This window comes from Carassius gibelio, chromosome B1 (assembly GCF_023724105.1).
Source record: "Carassius gibelio isolate Cgi1373 ecotype wild population from Czech Republic chromosome B1, carGib1.2-hapl.c, whole genome shotgun sequence".
Lineage (NCBI taxonomy): Eukaryota > Metazoa > Chordata > Actinopteri > Cypriniformes > Cyprinidae > Carassius > Carassius gibelio.
In genome coordinates this window covers 35,407,598-35,430,940 of record NC_068396.1, presented here as the reverse complement: position 1 = coordinate 35,430,940, position 23,343 = coordinate 35,407,598, and the positions used below count along the sequence as shown (strand labels likewise).

Genomic DNA, 23,343 nt, shown 5'->3' with positions numbered 1-23,343 from the left:
GCTGTACACTAGTTTGATTTTCTAAATTCAGTCAGTCAGTAAAAAAATAAATAAAAAATAGTGTGTATAAAATAGAGTGTGCTTACGATCATCTCCATGAGATCCTCTCCAGCTTGTGGTTTTCTTTTATACTTATATTATGTGGGTCAAGACAAGAAGCTCTTTAGTCACCTGCATGTGTGATCTATAACAGTAAATTGATTTTCAGTGGCCCAGTTTTTCCACTCTATATAAAAAAGAAAATGTTTGTAATATATTCTCAGTTGTTTTTCTAAAATGCACTATTCTAGTCATATGAAATATTTGCTAGATGAAAGTAAAGCTTAATATTTTTTTTTTTATTATTATTTTTGCTTTGGGGTGCTGTTGGTGCAGTGGGTAAGACACATGCCTTTAGTGTGAAAGACCTGAGTTTGAATCCACTGTGAGACACCAATGTGTCACTGAGCAAGACACTTAACCCCTGGTTGCTCCAGAGGTGTGCGACCTCTGACATATGTCGCTTTGGATAAAAGCGTCAGCTAAATGAATAAATGAAATGGAATATTACAACCAACTGCAGTCATTAGAGTGCATAAAATAACCTACAGTATCTGCTTGCTTTTCAAATGTTAAAGCCCCCCTGAAATCAACACTGATTATTTTTTTTCTTAGTATCAATAAATTAGACTTAAGGTTATGAATAATCTAGTGTGATGCAAAACAGTGACAAAATAAACAATTAGTTATATAAGCATTCAAAACATGTTTTGATGAATTTTGATGACATCCTGCTTCACCACTTCAGCTTCTCATCTAACATTCACTCCAATCTAGAATCCAAACATCCCAGCTATATATATTTTTTTGTTCTAAAAATGTTCTAAGAACATTCCCATGGATTGTTTTAACAATGTTTTTTTAGTGGGTAGTTTTATTTTTGTTACCAGAACGTTCTCTCAAAAGATAGGATAATATTCTCTAAAAACATAAAAAAGTGTTTATTAATAACATTATTAGAACATTATCCCCTAACATTCTAATTAAGATTTGAGCAGATATTTAGATGTTGATGTCTGTTTAAAAGTAATAGTTTGGTTTGTCACCATAATGGTGATAAGTGTTGGTTTTAGTTGTGCAATTTGACTTGTCAGCATTGTTATTTAACTGCTATAATCTTTATTGTGGCAAAAACAGCTAGAGAATATGTGGTTAAATGACGCTGGTTGCTTGCTGCTGATTAAGACATCATCACATACAGTATGGTTACACCCAATCTAATGTATACTGTTAGGTACATGTCATTTATTAAAGTTACTCAATGGGTCAACAGCCTGAAACCCAGCTGGATTCAAAGCAGATAATTTTAAGGATTTCAACAAAAAAAAAAACTTTTTTTCTTTGTCACACAGACAATTAATGCATTCCTTGTGACGCCAATAAACCCAGTAACTCACATAAAATGGATGCCATGCCTGATCTGGAGAAGGGATCAGACCTATCTCCAGCAAACAACACCTATCTCTCCTCCCTCTCCTCTCCCCTCCCTGCCTCTGGCTCTCACTCTTTTCCCCTAAAATATTATCCATATGTCATGTTACATCTTGTGAATATGTTGTTTTTTTTTTTTTTTTCCACTTCATGTTTGGTATCATTTTAAATGTCTCTTTGGTAAAATGGTCTCAATTTCACAGTAGTCACTTGTATTATTAGAAATAGAAATATACATGGGTCACGAGAACCTAACAAACCAAAAGGTATTTTATGTTTTACACCTTATTTGAAGATTTCTTTGTTTTCTTATTTGGGTATATAAGGTAAGTGCCAAAACAATACAGGAAGATTATGTAGCCAGAAAGCCAATATTAGGGAGTTTCTGTTCTATACTCAGTCAAATACAAAGTCTATTCTATGTATTTTCCTAAAGTCAGGTATGTATCCCTTACTATTAGATTTATCTTTGAGAATTTGATATATTGTATTGATTTGATATCTTTTAATTGACTATGTAATCTGGCATAATACATTTTTACCTTTTTTTTACATTTTTAACTGCATGTTTGATGTGTCTATTTGACTTTTTGAGTAAACCTATATTGCTTTGTAGATGCAAACTATCCAACGAGAGTGACAGAATCTGTGTATCTCGGTGGAGAAGTCATCATCACCTGTCAGATCCCAGAGAAACATAAAGTTCATGTCTGTAAAGAGGATGATAATCACATCTGCCAGAACATCAGCTCATCTAAAGTGACAGAAATGAGTGGTTCATCAGAGAGAAATGAAGAGAGAGTTGTTACAGTGAGCATTAGTAATGTGAGTGTGAGAGATGCTGGAGTTTACTGGTGTGGAGCAGAAACCAGAGACACAGATCTGACTTTCATCTCCCTGAACACTCAAATTCAGCTCAACCTCATCAGTGAGTGCATTCAGATGATTCCACTGCAGTAAACACTGTCTGTTCATAATCATTTGTGTTAAATGTCTGTGTTTGATTGTTTTAGTGCCTCCAGTAGTGAGACGTGAAGGAGAATCTGCTGAGATCTTCTGTCCTTATGATTCAATCTATAAATCAAAGCCAAAGTCTCTCTGTAAGGGGAAGCGTGATCTTTATAGCCCTAGTGAAAGCAACAATAGATATTTTAGCTCAGATTTTGAAAATAAAATTAGGCTAAAGCAAACTTAAATTAAAACTGTGAATACACTGCGGAACAATATGAATAACAGAGATGGTACCACTCTCTCAAAACTGTACACTCCATTCACATCTGAATCACCTATGTTCAGTGTCCACCTTTCTTTACTTCACCATGTTTTTGCTTTCAGGAACCCTGATATATAGTTTCTCTTAAATTTAACGCACTAAAAGGTGTGTATTATTTCACATAATTCAGTGTAGTAATTTATCATCCGATAAAATTATTGACCTACTGCACATCTGAGTCTCTGGATTTTTATGGAATGTTATTTCAGACATGTATTATTTTTATGTATTTTTTTAAACTGTGTGTGTGTGTGTGTGTGTGTGTGTGTGCTCTTGTTTTTGTATCATATCAGGACACAACTCTGTATAATGACATGGGTATGACACAGGTATTACAAGGAGAGGGTGACTTATGAGGACATAACCCATGTCCCCATTTTTCAAAACGTTTATAAATCATACAGAATTATTTTTTTTATTTTTTTTTGAGAAAGTAAAAATGCACAAAGTTTCCTGTGAGGGTTAGGGTTAGGTGTAGGGTTGGTGAAGTGCTATAGAATATACAGTTTGTACATTATAAAAACCATTACACCTATAGGATGTCCCCACTTTTCACAAAAAACAAACATGTGTGTGTGTGTGTGTGTGTGCGTGTGTGTGTGTGTGTGTGTGTGATTCCTTGTAATCTCTGTAAAAAAATCCTTTATTGCTTAAGAAATCTTTGAATCTTGTGACATTGCTCATAAATGCAGGAGGTGTTAAGTGTTTGATGAACACAGTGTTTTAATTTCAGATCAAAACCACAGAGATGAGCTGAAGGTTCAGAGAACTAACAGACTAACAGTCTTTATTCAGGAAACCCACATGAGACTCACAGAGAGATGAACGAGAGTTGTGTGCATGTCTGCAAAATGGAGACTAAAATATGCTAATTTCCTTCCATAATTTAGTTTAGTTTAATGAAGTAATTGTATTTCTAATGCATGTTGAACTATCACTCTGTATGTGTTTTATTCTCAGATTTCTCCAGGATCATCATTATTATCATAATCATTTATGTGTGTGTGATTCTGCTGCTGATCCCTGGATTCACTCTTACTTTGTGCAAATTAAGACACAAGAGACGAGGTGATGCCTGAGTTCATTATTTAACTCTTGAGTTATTTAATTAAATAGTTTGATTGTCTCTGAGCTGCTTCAGTAAACATCACTCAATAAGTTTCTGCTGACATTTAATGTTGATCTAGTTTCTCTTTCTCTGAACAATTCATTTTGTTTTGGGTAATTAGGAAGAATCTCAACATCAGACAAGAGAAAGAAGAAGAAAAATGTAGTGGTGGGTTACACTTTGTGTGTTTGTACATTGTTCTTATGATATATTTTCTTGTTTTAAAATACATTTTCTCTCATATCCATGTCAAGTCATCATGTGCAGACAGCAGACATGATTCTCTCTCAGATCCTGGATCAGCTCAAATTAACAGCAATGATGAATTACCCACAATCCCCTCTGATGGGCTCCTGTACACTGCTGTCAGTTTCCAGAAGCATGAAGAGTCTCTCAGTGAAGCTACAGTCAGATTCAGTAAGAATGAGATTTTCTGATTACACATCTGTCAGTCACTGCATGAGACTCAACTAACTCAACATTTTTTTTTTTTTTTTTTTTTTTTTTTTTTTTTTTTTTTCTTTTATATTGTTTACATTTACAATTCATTGATAAAAAATAGCCTCATAATTTAATGTTTGAAACATTTGTTTTTATTGATCAGAGTAGATGATTTCAGTTCAGTGAATCATGAGACAGTTTAACTATAACAGAGCACAGATCATCTCACATCGGAATTTTACAAAAAAATAGACTATGATTATAACTATATATATATATATAATATTTTTATTTATTTTTTTTTTTTTTACATGTCAACTTTCAGAGTTTGTTTATTAAAATGTTATGTTATTATTATTCATATGTAGTGTTGAACAGTTGTTTGATGTGTGAGGGTCGTTCAGTGTGTAAATAATGATAAAGTTTTAAGTTTCCGCTGCTGCTCATGTTGCATCTTTCTCATGTTTAAAATAGTTTGTCATCTCAGTTTATCTGGGTGCGATGAAAACAGGAAATAAAACCCTTGATTGACACTTTTAGAAGGACTGTAAAGTTTCCACTCCACGTTTAGAGACACAGCAGCCTCAGACAGTTAATAAAGACTCTTTTATAGAAGCTCTTCTTTCTCATCTTTCTGAATATTGACTGTCTTTGACCTGATTTGTACATGTAAAATACATTTACTGATGCTGCTTTTTTAGTTCATTCTTGCTCTTGCAAATTTGTCTGATGTTTTACAGAATAATCATATATTTTATTAATTGAAAAATAAACATTTTCCTGATATTTTTTCAAACATTAACTGAAAAGTAAACAAAAATAAACTTTTCTTGCTACTATTTCTTATTTATTGCTCCTAATTAAAGTTCTTGAATCAGAGTCATTTTTTTATTTACATTAATTGTTATATTATATTTGAATTGTCAATAATTGCCATGACTTCAAAACAGACGATGACTGAGTCTAGTTTTACTGATGAAATCAATGTTACCAGAGAAACATCTAATAATACAGTATAAATTCATGATTATCTAATTATCTTCATGAAAGACAGTGAGAATAGTTTGTACTTTCTGAAATCTGAATAATAATTTTATGCATTTTATTTTGTATCACCCCCAGAACTGATCTAGATATTCACAGTATATGCAAATAAATAATCATCTGCATGTTTTAAAGGATTTGTTTCTCCTGTAATATTCAGAAACCTAAAAATGGTATGTTTGATGCTTTCTGTCACATAACCTGGAGGTGTTTTTTTGAGTTTGCATGATGAACAGACATGATGTTTTTTCCGTCCAGATCAAAACCACAGAAAACTGGTGAAGGTTCAGGGTCTCAGTTTAGTTTGAGTGTGAAGATTAAACAGACTTCTTCAGGAAACCCACAGAGAGACACAAGAACTGAAGATGAACATCCATTGTACAGAAGACAAAGACTAAGAGCTGCTAATTCAGTAATTAAGCTTTTCTTATCAAAGGATATTTGTGTGCTTTGATTTTTTCTTTCAAAAACAGATCAAAGAAAAACATAACAATGAGCAGAGAATGAACACTGAACAGAGGATGTCTAATCATTCTTTAGATTTCACACATTTGTATTGTTAGTACATTTATGTCAACACACTTTAAAGAAGCAAATCTGGTCAAATTCAAAATATAATAGCACATTTTTATAGGGCAGTAATAGAGAGAGTTTATTTTTTTATTTTTTTTTCTAAATTCAGTCAGTAAGTAAATAAATAAATAAAACTTTTTAGCCTGGCTTCTTAACTAGGATAAAGTGACCTGCTTGTAAATGTCTCTGTGCTTTATGTTCACAGAGTGTGCTTAAGATCATCTTCATGTGATCCTCTCCAGCGTGTGGTTTTCTTTTGCTCTATTTATATTTCTTTGGTCAAACCAAATACCTTCAGCCACCTGCAGGTTTGATAAAAAAATAAATAAAAGAAATGTCTATCTTAGTCAATGGAAACAGATCTTCCACTCCATAAAAACATACTGTCAATTTGTTTAATATATGAAAACTAGTAAATATATTTATAATTTATCCCAGCTATTTAGAATTCAAAAGCTTTTTGTCATCTCATCTGAAATACTTGCTAAGATGGAGATACAATATAAAATGTATTTCAAACCATCTTCAGTTATAAGTAAGTGTGCCTTCTTTTCAAAAGTTAAAAACACAACTATTCAGCCCCCTCATACTTTCTGGAGCACTGGGACATTTTACATTGTTTTTACATGCTGCAATATTATAATATTCTAATTTTTGCAAGACTACATACACCAATAACCAATGAGGTTTAAGCATAGTTTTGTCTCCTCCCCTTTCTCCTTATAGGGCACTGAGCATCAGTTTAAATGAAAACAAAGACATTTAAATTAACAGGACAGAGGAAGATTTTATTTGAGTAATAAATTTAATTTATACCTATTTCTCACATAAATATGTTTATGTATTTATAGGGCTTGTAATTACAGAGCATGAATCATATCAATGAATTTTATGGTACTTCATTTACTGTTGACAGCTATCAGTCATGGCTTATGAATCTCACACAATATAAAACAATAATAATAAGAATAAGAATAAGAATAACAATAATAATAATAATAATAACGGCAAATGACTATTATGATTTAATGCCTCCTTTTACAGTATGTAAATTAGCATATGAAACATTTTACTCTATCCAGCTACATTTCCTGAAAGAAATATGCCCTATACATGCAGACCGCAACAATACAATGAGACGGCCGCCAATACATTCATATAATGGGTGCTGTATTCATTTATTCCATACTATGTAGATGTATAATGAAAACTGCAGCATTTCAGAATGAATAAACAGGATGACATTTTTTTTTTTTTTTTTTTTTTTTTTTTTTTTTTTTTTTTTTTTTTTGTGAAATTACTTTAGGAATAATATAATTTAAGTTGAGGCATTGAGCCAATACAAAGTCTGTGAAAATATTGCTTTAGAGCATCTAATTAAACATGAACATGAATGCCTAATTGAAGCTTCTGGCTCCACCTGTTGGCAAATATGGGTTTAATTTGGTTAAATTCCTTTTTTTTAATAAACAAAAAAAAAAATGGTATGGTATTGTAGTTGATAGAGTAGGTGCATGTTTTTAATTAATTTTTCTGTTCTGTTTTGATTAATAATACATGTCTCTGATTTACATTCTTTTTATAAATTTAAAATAAAATAGTCTGGAAGAATGAAACTTTCACTTCATATTTGATATTACATGGACTCATCGTTCATGAAGATGTTTTCAAAACCTAAGTTAAAGTTGAAGAAAAGAAATCAGATAAACTCAAGTCTCAGCATTTCATTCTTTGGTTTTCATTTATTTATTTTCATTATACGAGAATAGATCAGTCTTAGTAGCTCATGCACATTTCATAATGTATGAATTTGGTCTGTTGTACTGTATGTGGTATATTTTGTATTACATCTTACATGTTTTTTTTCAAGCTTTTATTTTAAATCATTTTAATGTTGAAGCTCCATTACGTTATAAGTCTGCTGAGACTCTAAAGATGCCTTAGGCCTGCTTCACACGGGACGATTTTAAAATTGTCGGCCGATTTTCCAAACCTGAGAGACCCCACACACGGCGATAAAAAATCACGGGTCTAACAGTTTTGGTCGTTCAGTGTGTGGTGTGCAGCCACACGGCAATATCAACACAACACACAAACCGATTTGACTCCCGAGCATTCCCAGGTCAGACGGGAAATCTCGCAAAATCCCTTGAGATCAAACGTGACTTCAGAGTAAACAATCATGGCGGACGAAGAGGATGCAGTGGCCATAGTTTATGCTTTGTTTTTAACGGAAAAAAACATAAGAAAAACAAGAAAAGGCGATAGTCAAAGAGGTGGAGACAACGCGAGCATGGACTATACTTGCTACATCATGATATGGAGGTAAGTTGTTGTTTTATCTCATAGAAATGTTGTTACGTACTACACAGATTAATAACCGTTGAAATAAACGTTCATATATTCGTTTCCATGTACTCTGGTGGATGTAGTTATGGCCATCGACTTTATTTGTACGCCGGCTGTTTTGATTTTGCGGCAGTGGCTCAGTGGTTCATGTAGGTTGTCTACAAACCGGAAGGTTGGTGGTTCGATTCCCGGCTCCACCTGACCAAGTGTCCAGGTGTCCTTGAGCAAGACACCTAACCCCAGCTGCTCCTGACGAGCTGGATGGTGCCTTGTATGGCAGACACCGCCGTCGGTGTGTGAATGTATGTGTGAATGGGTGAATGTGAGGCAAATTGTAAAATGCTTTGGATGGCCATGTGGTCTGTTGAAAACGCTATATAAATGCAGTCCATTTACCATTTTGTTTCCTGGTACTTCCTCACCGCCTCGTCAACTCACTTTCTGATTGGCTACACGCCACAGTCCACAGGCTGCGTGATTGTTTGTCCTCGGGGGACACCACACACAAGAAGAAATCGGGCCAAATAAATCCAACATGTTGGATATCTCCGATTTGAGATCGGAGCGGTCCCGACATTCTTCCGAGCAGAGGAGAGCAGTCTTAACACACCACACATGGCAGGAATGTTTGATCAGATTATTTTACGATTATCGGAGCATCCTAAGATTGTCGGAAGGGGTGAATCGGGGCTAAAATTGGCCTAGTTTTACCTGCCGTGTGAACCAGCCTTTACCCAGCTATACTTTTTTTGTTCTAAAAAATTTTCTAAGAGCATTCCCATGATTGTTCTCACAACGTTTTTAGCGGGTAGTTTTATTTTTATTCCCAGTATGTTCTCTCAAAAGATAGGATAACGTTCTCTAAAAACATTCTAAAAATGTTTATTAATACCATTATTAGAACATTATCCCCTAACATTCTAATTAAGATTTAAGCAGAGTTAGATGTGGATGTCTGTTTAAAAGTAATGGTTTGGTTTGAGGTCACCATAATGGCGGTAAGTGTTGGCTTTAGTTGTGCAATTTGACACTTGGCTTGTCACTGTCTTTTTTTAACTGCTGCAATCTTTATTCAGGCAAAAACAGCAATAGCACATCAGGTTAGACAACATTGGTTGCTTGCTGATGATTACAAGAGCTAGTCTGGTGACTGTCTGGTGCCTGTTGGTGTCGCTGTTGGACAGTGTTTTCTCTACTTCCTGTTGGCCTTCTGTAGCTAATCATAGCTCCGTGTAGCTGTTTTTATTTTATATTTTTTCTTTATAATCTTTCTTACTATCACTGTCTGTTTGTTTGTTTTTTAAATTGTAAAATATAACTTAATTCACACCATATTTCTGATATTACCGATCAATCTTATCAGATTAACTTTGATCTTCACTCTTCCGTGACTGCAGTACACCTGCAAAGCATTAGCACTCGTTAGCTTGTCATTAGCGTTTTCTTTTCTCCTCTCCTCTCCTCTTTCACGCTGCAGTTTTCCACAAGTTCATCAAACAACCGCAGTAAGAATATTTCATCAAGCACGGTGAGTAATGGCTTCTCCTACAATTGTTATTTGCACCTCTTGCCACATGTACAGTTTATCTATCTCTGTCGCTGATGAGGGATTCACATGTGATAAATGCAGGGAAATAGTTAGGCTGACAGAGAAGATTTCAGAATTAGAGACACGCATCCAAACTTTAATTGAGGACAGTAAGAATGTTAGGGCTCTAGATACGGCTTTGGATGCGTCTAGCTCAGGGACTCCTGTACATTGTCCGGTTCCATTAGAGCCCCTGCAGCAGGGCAACTGGGTGACGGTGAGGCAGCGTAGTCGTGGGTCAAAACACCGCTCTTCTGTTCCGATCAAAACATTAAACAGGTTCTCCCCGCTCAGTGATGCACCCACTGAGAAACCTGATGAAAGTGCTCTAGTTATTGGCGATTCTATTGTACGGAACGTGAATACAGAGACACCAGCCACCATAGTCAAATGTTTACCGGGAGCCAGAGCGCCTGACATCTTGGCAAATTGAAAAGTGCTGGCTAATGCTAAACGTAAATAAAGTACGATTGTTATTCATGCCGGCGCTAATGATGTTCGACTTCGCCAGTTGGAGATCACTAAAAATAACTTTAAAGAGGTGTGTGAACTTGCAAACATGATGTCAGACACTGTAATATGCTCTGGTCCCCTCCCTGCTTACCGTGGTGACGAGATGCATAGCAGATTGTCATCACTCAATGGCTGGATGTCTAAGTGGTGCCCACAGAATAACATAGGTTTCATAGACAATTGGACGAGCTTTTGGGGCAGACCTGACCTGTTTAAAGGGGATGGTCTTCATCCCTCCTGGGGTGGCGCCACTCTTCTGTCTAGAAATATGGCACATAGTCTTAGTGTTTAAAAACTGAGGATAAAATTGAGCCTTATTTTTTAAAAATAGCTTCTGGTATTTTAGCAGAGCCAATTGCTTCTATTTTTAATTTAAGTTTAATTTCAAATATTATTCAGAGAGCGTGGAAGTCGGCAACAGTTATTCCCTTATAAACTCTTTTTATTGTAAAAAGTCCTGTGCCGCATTATTTGTCGACCTTTCAAAAGCCTTCGACTCTGTTGATCATAATTTATTATTACAGAAACTTAGATCTATAGGTATTAGTGAAGCTGCTATGAAATGGTTTGATAATTATCTATCAGAACGAACTCAATGTGTGAATATAGAAAATTATAATTCTCCTTTTCTTCAAGTTAAAAAAGGAGTTCCACAAGGATCTATTCTATCTCCTATCCTATTTTCTATTTTTATAAATACAATTATTTATACAGCAGCAGCATCTATAAATCAAGCTCTGATGAATTTACAATAAGCATTTAATACTATACAATATACGTTGGATAAATTAAAATTAGTTTTAAATTCAAAGAAGACAAAATATATGATTTTTAACCGCACTCACCGCAAGGATACCGACATAACAATATCAACTTTATGTGGTTCAGAAATTGAAAGAGTCGGTTCCTATAAATATTTAGGTATATGGCTAGATGAAAAATTAGCATTTAATGTTCACATTGATCAATTGCTGAAGAAGATTAAATCAAACTAGGGTTTTTCTATCATTTTAAAAATTGTTTTCCCTATGAGGCCCGAAAGAAACTGGTTGAGAGTATTTTTTTAACAATAATTGACTATGGTGATCTTGTTTACATGCATGCAGCTTCCTCTGTACTAAGAAAATTGGACTCTGTCTATCATGCAGCGTTACGTTTTGTATGTGGTGCAGAATACCGTACGCATCATTGTATTTTGTATGAATCTTTATCATGGTCCTCTTTGTATCATAGGAGAAATTTACACATGTATGTATTTATTGCAAAGGCACTCCTTGGTAAATTACCATCATACATTACAAAACTTTTTTAACTTTTTATATTATGGTACCAGATCGCAGCTGCATCTTTTTTTAAAAGTCCCAAGAGTATTCACTGAATTTGGAAAGCATGCTTTTTCTTTTTATGCCCCTAGGGTTTGGAACGACCTACAAAATGTATTGAAATTAGAGTCTTTGCCATCTTTGAGCACTTTTAAATTTATTCTGTATTCTACATTTAAAGAGTCTTGTAAATGTTTTTCTTGAACTTCGATCTATTTTTGATTTGTTGGATTGTTTGTGTTTTAATTATTTATGTGTCTGAAACTATATGTGTGCTGCCGTTTTTGACCAGGTCTCCCTGGAAGAAAAGATTATTATATCTCAATGGGATTTTTTCCTGGCTAAATAAAGGATAAAAAAATATAAACTTGACTAACTGGGGCCCAGGTCAGGAAGCAGACAGACTGGCTAAACCGACCTTCTGCTAGCTGCCTCTCGTCACAGAGTTCAGTTAATTCTCAGCACATAGAGACTTTTTCACCTAGATATCACTCTATAGAGACTGTGTCTGTTCCCCGAACTAGAAAATACAAAAAACGTCCAAACCAAGTTAAGGTTAACAATTTAATTGAGGTTCAACAAATAAAAAACAAATGCAATATGGATAAACAAATGATAAAGATTGGCTTATTGAATATCAGATCCATTTCTACGAAAACACTTTTTGTAAATAATATGATAACTGATCATAATATAGATGTGCTCTGTTTGACAGAAACTTGGCTAAAACCTGATGATTACATTATTTTAAATGAGTCCACCCCCCAAGATTATTGTTATAAACACGAGCCGCGTCTAAAAGGCAAAGGGGGAGGAGTTGCTTCAATTTATAACAACGTTTTCAGGATTTCTCAGAGGGCAGGCTTCAAGTATAACTCGTTTGAAGTAATGGTGCTTCATATAACATTATCCAGAGAAACCAATGTTAATGATAAATCCCCTGTTATGTTTGTACTGGCTACTGTATACAGGCCACCAGGGCACCATACAGACTTTATTAAAGAGTTTGGTGATTTTACATCCGAGTTAGTTCTGGCTGCAGATAAAGTCTTAATAGTTGGTGATTTTAATATCCATGTCGATAATGAAAAAGATGCATTGGGATCAGCATTTATAGACATTCTGAACTCTATTGGTGTTAGACAACATGTTTCAGGACCTACTCATTGTCGAAATCATACTCTAGATTTAATACTGTCACATGGAATTGATGTTGATAGTGTTGAAATTATTCAGCCAAGTGATGATATCTCAGATCATTATTTAGTTCTGTGTAAACTTCATATAGCCAAAATGGTAAATTCTACTTCTTGTTACAAGTATCGAAGAACCATCACTTCTACGACAAAAGACTGCTTTTTAAGTTATCTTCCTGATGTATCCGAATTCCTTAGCATATCCAAAACCCCAGAACAACTTGATGATGTAACAGAAACTATGGAATCTCTCTTTTCTAGCACTTTAAATACAGTTGCTCCTTTACGCTTAAGGAAGGTTAAGGAAAACAGTTTGACACCATGGTATAATGAGCATACTCGCACCCTAAAGAGAGCAGCCCGAAAAATGGAGCGCAGCTGGAGGAAAACAAAACTAGACGTATTTCGTATTGCTTGGCGGGAAAGTAGCATATCCTATAGAAAACCATTAAAAACTGCGAGATCTGATTACTTTTCTTCTCTTTTAGAAGAAAACAAACATAACCCCAGGTATTTATTCAATACAGTGGCTAAATTAACGAAAAATAAAGCCTCAAGAAGTGTTGACATTTCCCAACACCACAACAGTAATGACTTTATGAACTACTTTACTTCTAAAATCGATACTATTAGAGATAAAATTGCAACCATTCAGCCGTCAGCTACAGTATCACATCAGACAGTGCACTATAGACCCCCTGAGGAACAGTTCCACTCATTCTCTACTATAGGAGAGGAAGAGTTGTATAAACTTGTTAAATCATCTAAACCAACAACATGTATGTTAGACCCTATACCATCTAAGCTCCTAAAAGAGGTGCTTCCAGAAGTCATAGGTCCTCTTCTGACTATTATTAATTCCTCATTGTCATTAGGATATGTCCCCAAAGCCTTCAAACTGGCTGTTATTAAGCCTCTCAAAAAAAAAGCCACAACTTGACCCCAGAGAACTTGTTAATTATAGACCAATCTCAAATCTCCCTTTTCTAGAAAAGGTGGTATCCTCACAATTATATTCCTTCTTAGAGAAAAATGGTATATGTGAGGATTTCCAGTCAGGATTTAGACCGTATCATAGTACTGAAACTGCTCTCCTTAGAGTTACAAATGATCTGCTCTTATCATCTGATCGTGGGTGTATCTCTCTATTAGTTTTATTGGATCTTAGTGCTGCGTTTGACACAATTGACCACAACATTCTTTTGCATAGACTTGAACACTTTGTTGGCATCAGTGGAAGTGCATTAGCATGGTTTAAATCGTACTTATATGACCGCCATCAGTTCGTAGCAGTGAATGAAGATGTATCATATAGATCACAAGTGCAGTATGGAGTACCTCAAGGCTCAGTACTAGGGCCGCTACTCTTCACGCTTTATATGTTACCCTTGGGAGATATCATCAGGAAACATGGTGTTAGCTTTCACTGTTATGCTGATGATACGCAGCTCTATATTTCCTCGCAGCCCGGTGAAACACACCAATTTGAAAAACTAATGGAATGCATAGTCGATATAAAAAATTGGATGACGAGTAATTTCTTACTGCTAAATTCAGAAAAAAACAGAGGTGTTAATCACAGGGCCTAAAAACTCTGCTTGTAATAACCTAGAACACTGTCTAAGACTTGATGGTTGTTCTGTCAATTCTTCGTCATCAGTTAGGAACCTAGGTGTGCTACTTGATCGCAATCTTTCCTTAGAAAGCCACGTTTCTAGCATTTGTAAAACTGCATTTTTCCATCTCAAAAATATATCTAAATTACGGCCTATGCTCTCAATGCCAAATGCAGAAATGTTAATCCATGCATTTATGACTTCTAGGTTAGACTATTGTAATGCTTTATTGGGTGGTTGTTCTGCACGCTTGGTAAACAAACTACAGCTAGTCCAAAATGCAGCAGCAAGAGTTCTTACTAGAACCAGGAAGTATGACCATATTAGCCCGGTCCTGTCCACACTGCACTGGCTCCCTATCAAACATCGTATAGATTTTAAAATATTGCTTATTACTTATAAAGCCCTGAATGGTTTAGCACCTCAGTATTTGAATGAGCTCTTTTTACATTATACTCATCTACGTCCACTACATTCTCAAAACTCAGGCAATTTGATAATACCTAGAATATCAAAATCAACTGCGGGCGGCAGATCCTTTTCCTATTTGGCGCCTAAACTCTGGAATAACCTACCTAAGATTGTTCGGGAGGCAGACACACTCTTGCAGTTTAAATCTAGATTAAAGACCCATCTCTTTAACCTGGCATACACATAACATACTAATATACTTTTAATATCCAAATCCGTTAAAGGATTTTTAGGCTGCATTAATTAGGTAAACCGGAACCGGAAACACTTCACATAACACCGTACTTTCTACATCATTAGAAGAATGGCATCTACGCTAATATTTGTCTGTTTCTCTCTTGTTCCGAGGTCACCGTGGCCACCAGATCCAGTCTGTGTCCAGATCAGAGGGTCACTGCAGTCACCCGGATCCAGTACGTATCCAGACCAGATGGTTGATCAGCACCTAGAAAGGACCTCTACTGCCCTGAAAGACAGCGGAGACCAGGACAACTAGAGCCCCAGATACAGATGTAAAGACCTTGTCTCAGAGGAGCACCAGGACAAGACCACAGGAAACAGATGATTCTTCTGCACAATCTGACTTTGCTGCAGCCTGGAATTGAACTACTGGTTTCGTCTGGTCAGAGGAGAACTGGCCCCCCAACTGAGCCTGGTTTCTCCCAAGGTTTTTTTCTCCATTCTGTCACCGATAGAGTTTCTGTTCCTTGCCGCTGTCGCCTCTGGCTTGCTTAGTTGGGGTCACTTCATCTACAGCGATATCATTGACTTGATTGCAAATAAAAACAGACACTATTTCAACTGAACAGAGATGACATAACTGAATTCAATGATGAACTGCCTTTAACTATCATTTTACATTATTGAGACACTGTTTTCCAAATGAATGTTGTTCAGTGCTTTGACGCAATGTATTTTGTTTAAAGCACTATATAAATAAAGGTGATTGATTGATTGATTGATTAATGTGTCATCACATATTATTTGGGGGTTATCCGGAGAAAATGACTCAAAACGCACATACAGTATTGTTCAAAATAATAGCAGTACAATGTGACTAACCAGAATAATCAAGGTTTTTCGTATATTTTTTTATTGCTACGTGGCAAACAAGTTACCAGTAGGTTCAGTAGATTCTCAGAAAACAAATGAGACCCAGCATTCATGATATGCACGCTCTTAAGGCTGTGCAATTGGGCAATTAGTTGAATTAGTTGAAAGGGGTGTGTTCAAAAAAATAGCAGTGTGGCATTCAATCACTGAGGTCATCAATTTTGTGAAGAAACAGGTGTGAATCAGGTGGCCCCTATTTAAGGATGCAGCTAACACTTGTTGAACATGCATTTGAAAGCTGAGGAAAATGGGTCGTTCAAGACATTGTTCAGAAGAACAGCGTACTTTGATTAAAAAGTTGATTAGAGAGGGGAAAACCTATAAAGAGGTGCAAAAAATGATAGGCTGTTCAGCTAAAATGATCTCCAATGCCTTAAAATGGAGAGCAAAACCAGAGAGACGTGGAAGAAAACGGAAGACAACCATCAAAATGGATAGAAGAATAACCAGAATGGCAAAGGCTCAGCCAATGATCACCTCCAGGATGATCAAAGACAGTCTGGGGTTACCTGTAAGTACTGTGACAGTTAAAAGACGTCTGTGTGAAGCTAATCTATTTTCAAGAATCCCCCGCAAAGTCCCTCTGTTAAAAAAAAGGCATGTGCAGAAGAGGTTGCAATTTGCCAAAGAACACATCAACTGGCCTAAAGAGAAATGGAGGAACATTTTGTGGACTGATGAGAGTAAAATTGTTCTTTTTGGGTCCAAGGGCCACAGGCAGTTTGTGAGACGACCCCCAATCTCTGAATTCAAGCCACAGTACACAGTGAAGACAGTGAAGCATGGAGGTGCAAGCATCATGATATGGGCATGTTTCTCCTACTATGGTGTTGGGCCTATTTATCGCATACCAGGGATCATGGATCAGTTTGCATATGTTAAAATACTTGAAGAGGTCATGTTGCCCTTGAAATGGTTGTTTCAACAAGACAATGACCCAAAACACACTAGTAAACGGGCAAAGTCTTGGTTCCAAACCAACAAAATTAATGTTATGGAGTGGCCAGCCCAATCTCCAGACCTTAATCCAATTGAGAACTTGTGGGGTGATATCAAAAATGCTGTTTCTGAAGCAAAACCAAGAAATGTGAATGAATTGTGGAATGTTGTTAAAGAATCATGGAGTGGAATAACAGCTGAGAGGTGCCACAAGTTGGTTGACTCCATGCCACACAGATGTCAAGCAGTTTTAAAAAACTGTGGTCATACAACTAAATATTAGTTTAGTGATTCACAGGATTGCTAAATCCCAGAAAAAAAAAATGTTTGTACAAAATAGTTTTGAGTTTGTACAGTCAAAGGTAGACACTGCTATTTTTTTGAACACACCCCTTTCAACTAATTGCCCAATTGCACAGCCTTAAGAGCGTGCATATCATGAATGCTGGGTCTTGTTTGTTTTCTGAGAATCTACTGAACCTACTGGTAACTTGTTTGCCACGTAGCAATAAAAAATATACTAAAAACCTTGATTATTCTGGTTAGTCACATTGTACTGCTATTATTTTGAACAATACTGTATGCATTAATCGACTTCAAAGGGTTAAAGACTCCGTTTGTCCATTATTTATTTCTAAAGATACACAACAATGTATAAATGGCTCCATTGCCTTCTATGTTACATCATGGCCCCGTAGAAACAGTTTTTGTAAAAAATAGGCTAGCGTCATAACCACGCGACTTTCTGTCGCATTACCGTACAGACAGGAGGAGAAGCTCGCAGGCAATTAACTTAATATGGCTTACATTTTAAAATACTATACAAAATAATTAATCAGAATACTTACTCCTGCTCACTCACGCCAAAGAACTCCCCGCTCAAGCTCGCCGTCTCTGCAAGATTAACGATGGCAGTTTGCACGCACAGCTACTAGAACATTTACATCTGTCAGACAGGTGGCTGACGTCGTCAAGCTTCGTTTGAGTCTGCGCGTCAGAAACGGAAGTGCTAAAAACCGCTAAAAATGGGCTTCAATTGTCTCAGTTGAGTTTCAATGGGGTCGCTGTGTCCATTTCTTTTACTGTCTATGCTCATAAAGCATTGCGGCATGAAGCATGTCACCATTGTTGAGATTCATACACTAATTCTTAATGTATCTATGTGTCTAAACATTATTGTCCAGAGGGATTCATGAAGAATGTAATTTCAAAAAGAACAGACTCAACTATTTATGATGTAAATCTACAGGATTTTGGGAGTTTCAACACATTTGCTGTAGTCACTAACTTTAAATTAATAACATAGGATGGACTCTAGATAAAAGCAGTTGATGAGGAAATTTGTAACATCAGCAAACCAACCTCACCTGATTACATTTTTTACTCACTGTTTTTCAACAAATATAGAACTTTCAACAAATATAATTATAACAGTTAAATGAACAGATACACTGAAAAGAGTCATACTGCCTAAGTACTGATCACCATAATGGTGACTTCAAACTAAACTATTGTTTTCAATAAACCACCAACACCTCTGTTAATCTCAATAAGAACTTTTTTTTACATTTATGACAGAAATAAATGTTGTGTTTTGCAAACATATTTACATACATACATCAACAAGTAAAAATCATGTTTAAAAAAAAAAAAAAAAACCTTCCATGATTGGTATCAAAACGTCCAGCAAGAACAACTTCTTCCAGTGACTCAGGAGCAATCTGGCCGTGATCTGAGCATTTTCCAGCATGGTGGAACACCATGTCACAAGGCAAGGGCGGTTTTGAAGTGCCTCAGATATCATTTCAGTTAGATTTTGAATTTGTGGCTAGGCAACTCCCTGAATATCAATCCCATAGAGAACTATGGGTCAATCCTCAAAAGGCAAATGGACAAGCAGATAAGGCAAGAATGAATTGCCATCAGTCAGGATTTGGTCCAGAACCTGATATCCAGCATGCCAGAATTTCTATAATTGCCAATACTTTAAGCCACAGTTGTATATGTAAATCATACTGGCTCACTCTAGTAGGAAATTTAAATGATGAAATTGTGCCATTTGTTCTGATATAGGGAAAATGAGTCCTGTATGATCTCTCAGTATCAGACATTGTATCCTCCAGTAGGTGGCGCTCTTTCAGTGTGATTAATGTGATATTCAGTCAATGGTGATGGAGGGAGGAGCCAGTAAAGCTGCTCATTACTGATAAAGAGCTGAATAAAGAGGAAGTAACTAAAGCAGACAGATGTATAGACAGAGTGATTCACACAGAGATCATTCAGCAGAAAGAAGACTGAACTCAAGTCACAATGAAGATCCTCCTCATCTTCTTCACTTTCTACCTGATCTCAGGTCAGAGCTTTTCTCTTTCATCACTGCAGTAATGATGCTGTTTTCTGTTCAGCAGCTTTCTGATCACAGTATTGCAGGATTCACCATTGGCTCAACCACAGAATCCAGTGGCGGTATAATCCAAGCTAACATAATTTTGTTACAAGAACATTCTCCAAATATTCAGTGTCGGTTCTAGGAACATAAAAAGTCCAGTTTTCTTGATGTTAGAGGAAAGTTTTTAAAATGTATGATGTTCCTCAAACATCCTGTCAACTTAATTTTGATTAAAAAAAATCAACATTCTAAGAAGATCTGATTAACAACTCCACAAACAGAATCGCCAGCTTCAGTTATTACTACCCAGGGGAGCGTTTCCTAAAACCATAGTTGCTAACTAAGTTAAGAACTTTGTTGGTTGCAATACAATTTCCCATTGCCAACCAAATAAGTTTGATTGACGTCTACAGAAGTTCTTATTGAGAATTAACAGAGGTTTAGATGTTTCATTTGACATTACCATCATGGAGATCATTAAAGTGTGTGAAAATTTAGTTTATTGCTGTTTTGTCATATAACATTTAAATTCCAAAAGTAAAAGTAATCAAAACTACTTTATGGCTACTTTAAAGCAGGAATTTGCCTATTTTTAAAACAGACACATTGAACTGGTTTACCAACGCAGAAATGTTTTCTGAAAACACCTGCAATTCTGCTTTAACTTCATACTCAAAGGTTACTTTAGGCTTGAGAGATGCATACGTGAACACGGAGAGAGAGACACAGCAGCATGTGAGTGTTTTTGATACAAAGCTCCAGAGAGAAACGTTTTTATTTTTTTAATTTTTTTTTACCTACAGAATCCCAGACTCTTTTGCCACTTTCCCTTAAATATTCATAACAGAGAAAATAAATCTTAAAATGTAAGTTTTAAAACAGAAGAACACTTTTTGGTTCATCAGAATCCCATGACCCAAAGGTCACTCCTGGCCAATGATACCAAACAAGAAAGTGAATTAAATTAAATTATATATATATATATATATATATATATATATATATATATATATATATATATATATATATATATATATATATTAGGGCTGGGCAAGTTAACGCGTTTTTATCGCGTTAACGCATTAATTAATTAACGCCGACAATTAGTTTATCGCACGTTAACGTACTTTTTATTTTGAAAGTCTGTTACTCACTGCGTTTCAATACACATAGCTAGACTGTAATAAAACAACCGAATACAACACATGGGTCACAGGAGGGGTGGGATGTTTATCAGTAGGCTACTGGCTGCTTGGGATGAGCTAGCGCGAAAAACAGAAAATCATGTCCAGAGTCGAATTCCATCTGGTTGGAATGTTTTGTATAAGCGACTCCTTCTTTTGTCCAAGTTCAATTTGTTTTTCTTCTAATCACGACAAATTCCCTTCTGTGAAATGCTTTGATCTATTTATGACAAACTGACACAAAGTTCAAATTTGAATTGGCTGCTTTGTTGAGTCCAGTGTAGACACAGTGTTTGTGAACTTTCAGTGACTTGAGCCTGCTGTAGGAGAAGAGGGAAAGGGGGTTCAGGAAGGATGAGCAGCTTCCATTTCTGTGAAAGTTCCTGAGTCCGTTTTTGTATGAAAATCAAGCCAATCTTTGCCTAACAGGTGCAGTGAAAGGCATTGATGTGTCTGGATATTCTGGAGGAAGTGTTCTTGTTGATTCTGGGAAACTCTGGTTCAGTGACTCTGGTAAATATATGCATATGTTACCTGAGTGGGGAAAAATAACGTATAATACGAAGCATGAAAAATGGATTAACGAAGGACGATTCACATTGTTTAAAAACAATGAGGGAAACCTCATGATCTACATCAGAGATTTGAACAAACGTGATACAGGAAAATACCAGATTAGGGTTGAAGGCAAATGGTCCATCGATATGACTTTGAAAGTGGAAGAAGGTCAGCCATTTTAAGATCAAATTCTTAAGATCAAATTACAATAAAACAACTGATCATTTCAAAACTTTTAATGTTTGTGTATTACAGAAATATGTTGTAAAATGTCAAAGAGAGTGATGGTGAATATTGAAGAAAGTGCCACCTTCAGCTGTGAATATTCATACCGTCATATTACTAACTTCAAAATGATATTAAAAGAAGGAAGAGACTCCATAGAAAGTATTTACAGCAGATGGAATAAAACAGAAAGATTCAGTGTTTCTGATGACAAACATAAAAACCTCTTGAGTGTGAGAATCACTGCTGTGACACCAGATGATGGAGGAGTTTATTTGTGTGGAGCTTGGATCGACAGACATTCGTACAGTTACTCCATTATTAATACTGTCCATCTACACATTATGAGTGAGTAACACAAAGTATCAATGTCTTCTAGAAAATACATGTAGCCACTGTTTGCTTCTTCAGTATTTCCTAGATGTCAAATTTGATTAATGAGATTAAATAAGATATTTTCTGATTGACAGCTAAAGTGGGCGTGTCTAGTGTGAGCGGCTACTCAGGAGCTGGTCTGATGATCAAGTGTGAACATCCTCAATACAAAACCAAACCAAAATACATCTGTAAAGAATCCGACGGATGTTCAGACACTAAGAGTCCAGGAGTTCGGGGGTCATTCCACAAAATCGGTGCCTTTTCCACTTGGTTTTTAAATATCCGTGAAATTAAGACACCTTAAAGTGACAAGAATTTGTATTGTGCCATCTCAGGCCATATCATTTAATATTTTATGAGTACTTTTCTACCTCATGGTTTGGTATTTTTGTCAAACCTGTTAACAATACAAGCGTTAGTAGATACTGTAGTTTAATTGGAACTCATATGCCACTGAATGATATTATAGGCATTAGCTCAATGATATAATTTTACACACACAATCTTTAAACACAGGGTCACACCTAATAAATGTCACCCCTGTTACCCACATGTCAAAACCTGTACTCTTACAAGTAAAAGGTCGACAGCAATAGGTTTGATGATTTCAAACAAGCACAAATTGTATACTTTGAAATAATTTTACTTGTAGATATTGATTATATTAAATGTAAGAAATAATTGTATAAATTTACATTTTAAAAATGATAACAGGATTGACACTGCATGATGTCTCAGTCAAGCCCCATAAATTATCAAAAATAGAACACTATAGTAAAAAGAACACTAAGAGTAAAAATAACTTGCTTGTGTTTAAGTTTGGAATTCAGGTTGAGAGATGATGCAACCTCCTAGAAATGATGTCACTTGAATATATTATTTTGTAAAAACAAGGGTTTTTTGATATGGGTAACAGGGACGACATGAAATCAGGTTAAACCAATACAATTATTAGTATGTTATAGAAAAACTGCATACTTATGCCAAAAACAGTGCTTAACAATAAAAAAAAAAAAAAAAAAAAAAAAATCTTCCAAATGTGATTTTATATCATTTTGCCTTCATTTGGCAAATTAAAATGTCCTGTCGGAAAAGAAAAATCATAATGAGGGACAAGCCAAAAACTTTCTTTTACCAGCATAAATGCTAATTAAATTATTTAAATTCATATATAATTGACCTTTTTTATTTAATATTAATGAAAACATATTGTTATGTTTTTAAATTGCACATTTATTTGTTGTTATATGAAATCTACATTTGATTATTTCTTAGGGACACCAAAGGCACAGATTTCAAGGGATGACCCTTGGGAGGAATGGATAGAGAATGGAGATGTTTCTTTATATGACGACACCAGAGCAGGAGTCTTGATGGTGTTTTTTAGAGAGCTGAAAGCTGCAGATGCAGGAACATACAGGTGTGGAGTGAAAGTATCTCGCTATACTGAGAGATTCACTGAACTACAGCTGAGCGTCAAACACGGTGAGTGACAGAGAATACTTTATATTGTGTATATAAAGTAATTTTTCTCAGCTTTATGTTTACTTGAATCTGATTTGTAGATGCAAAATATCCAATGGTTGTGAATAA

General features: G+C 35.6%; 1 protein-coding gene across 1 annotated transcript in view; it reads left to right on the top strand.

Moving 5' to 3' along the window:
* LOC127948417 (uncharacterized) overlaps positions 1 to 23,343 on the top strand; it is a 155,943-nt gene that overhangs the window by 58,317 nt on the left and 74,283 nt on the right. The window contains exons 5-6 of the mRNA XM_052544850.1: positions 21,843 to 22,004; positions 23,026 to 23,235. Coding sequence (XP_052400810.1) covers positions 21,843 to 22,004; positions 23,026 to 23,235 — 372 coding nt within the window. The remainder of the gene's footprint in view (positions 1 to 21,842; positions 22,005 to 23,025; positions 23,236 to 23,343) is intronic.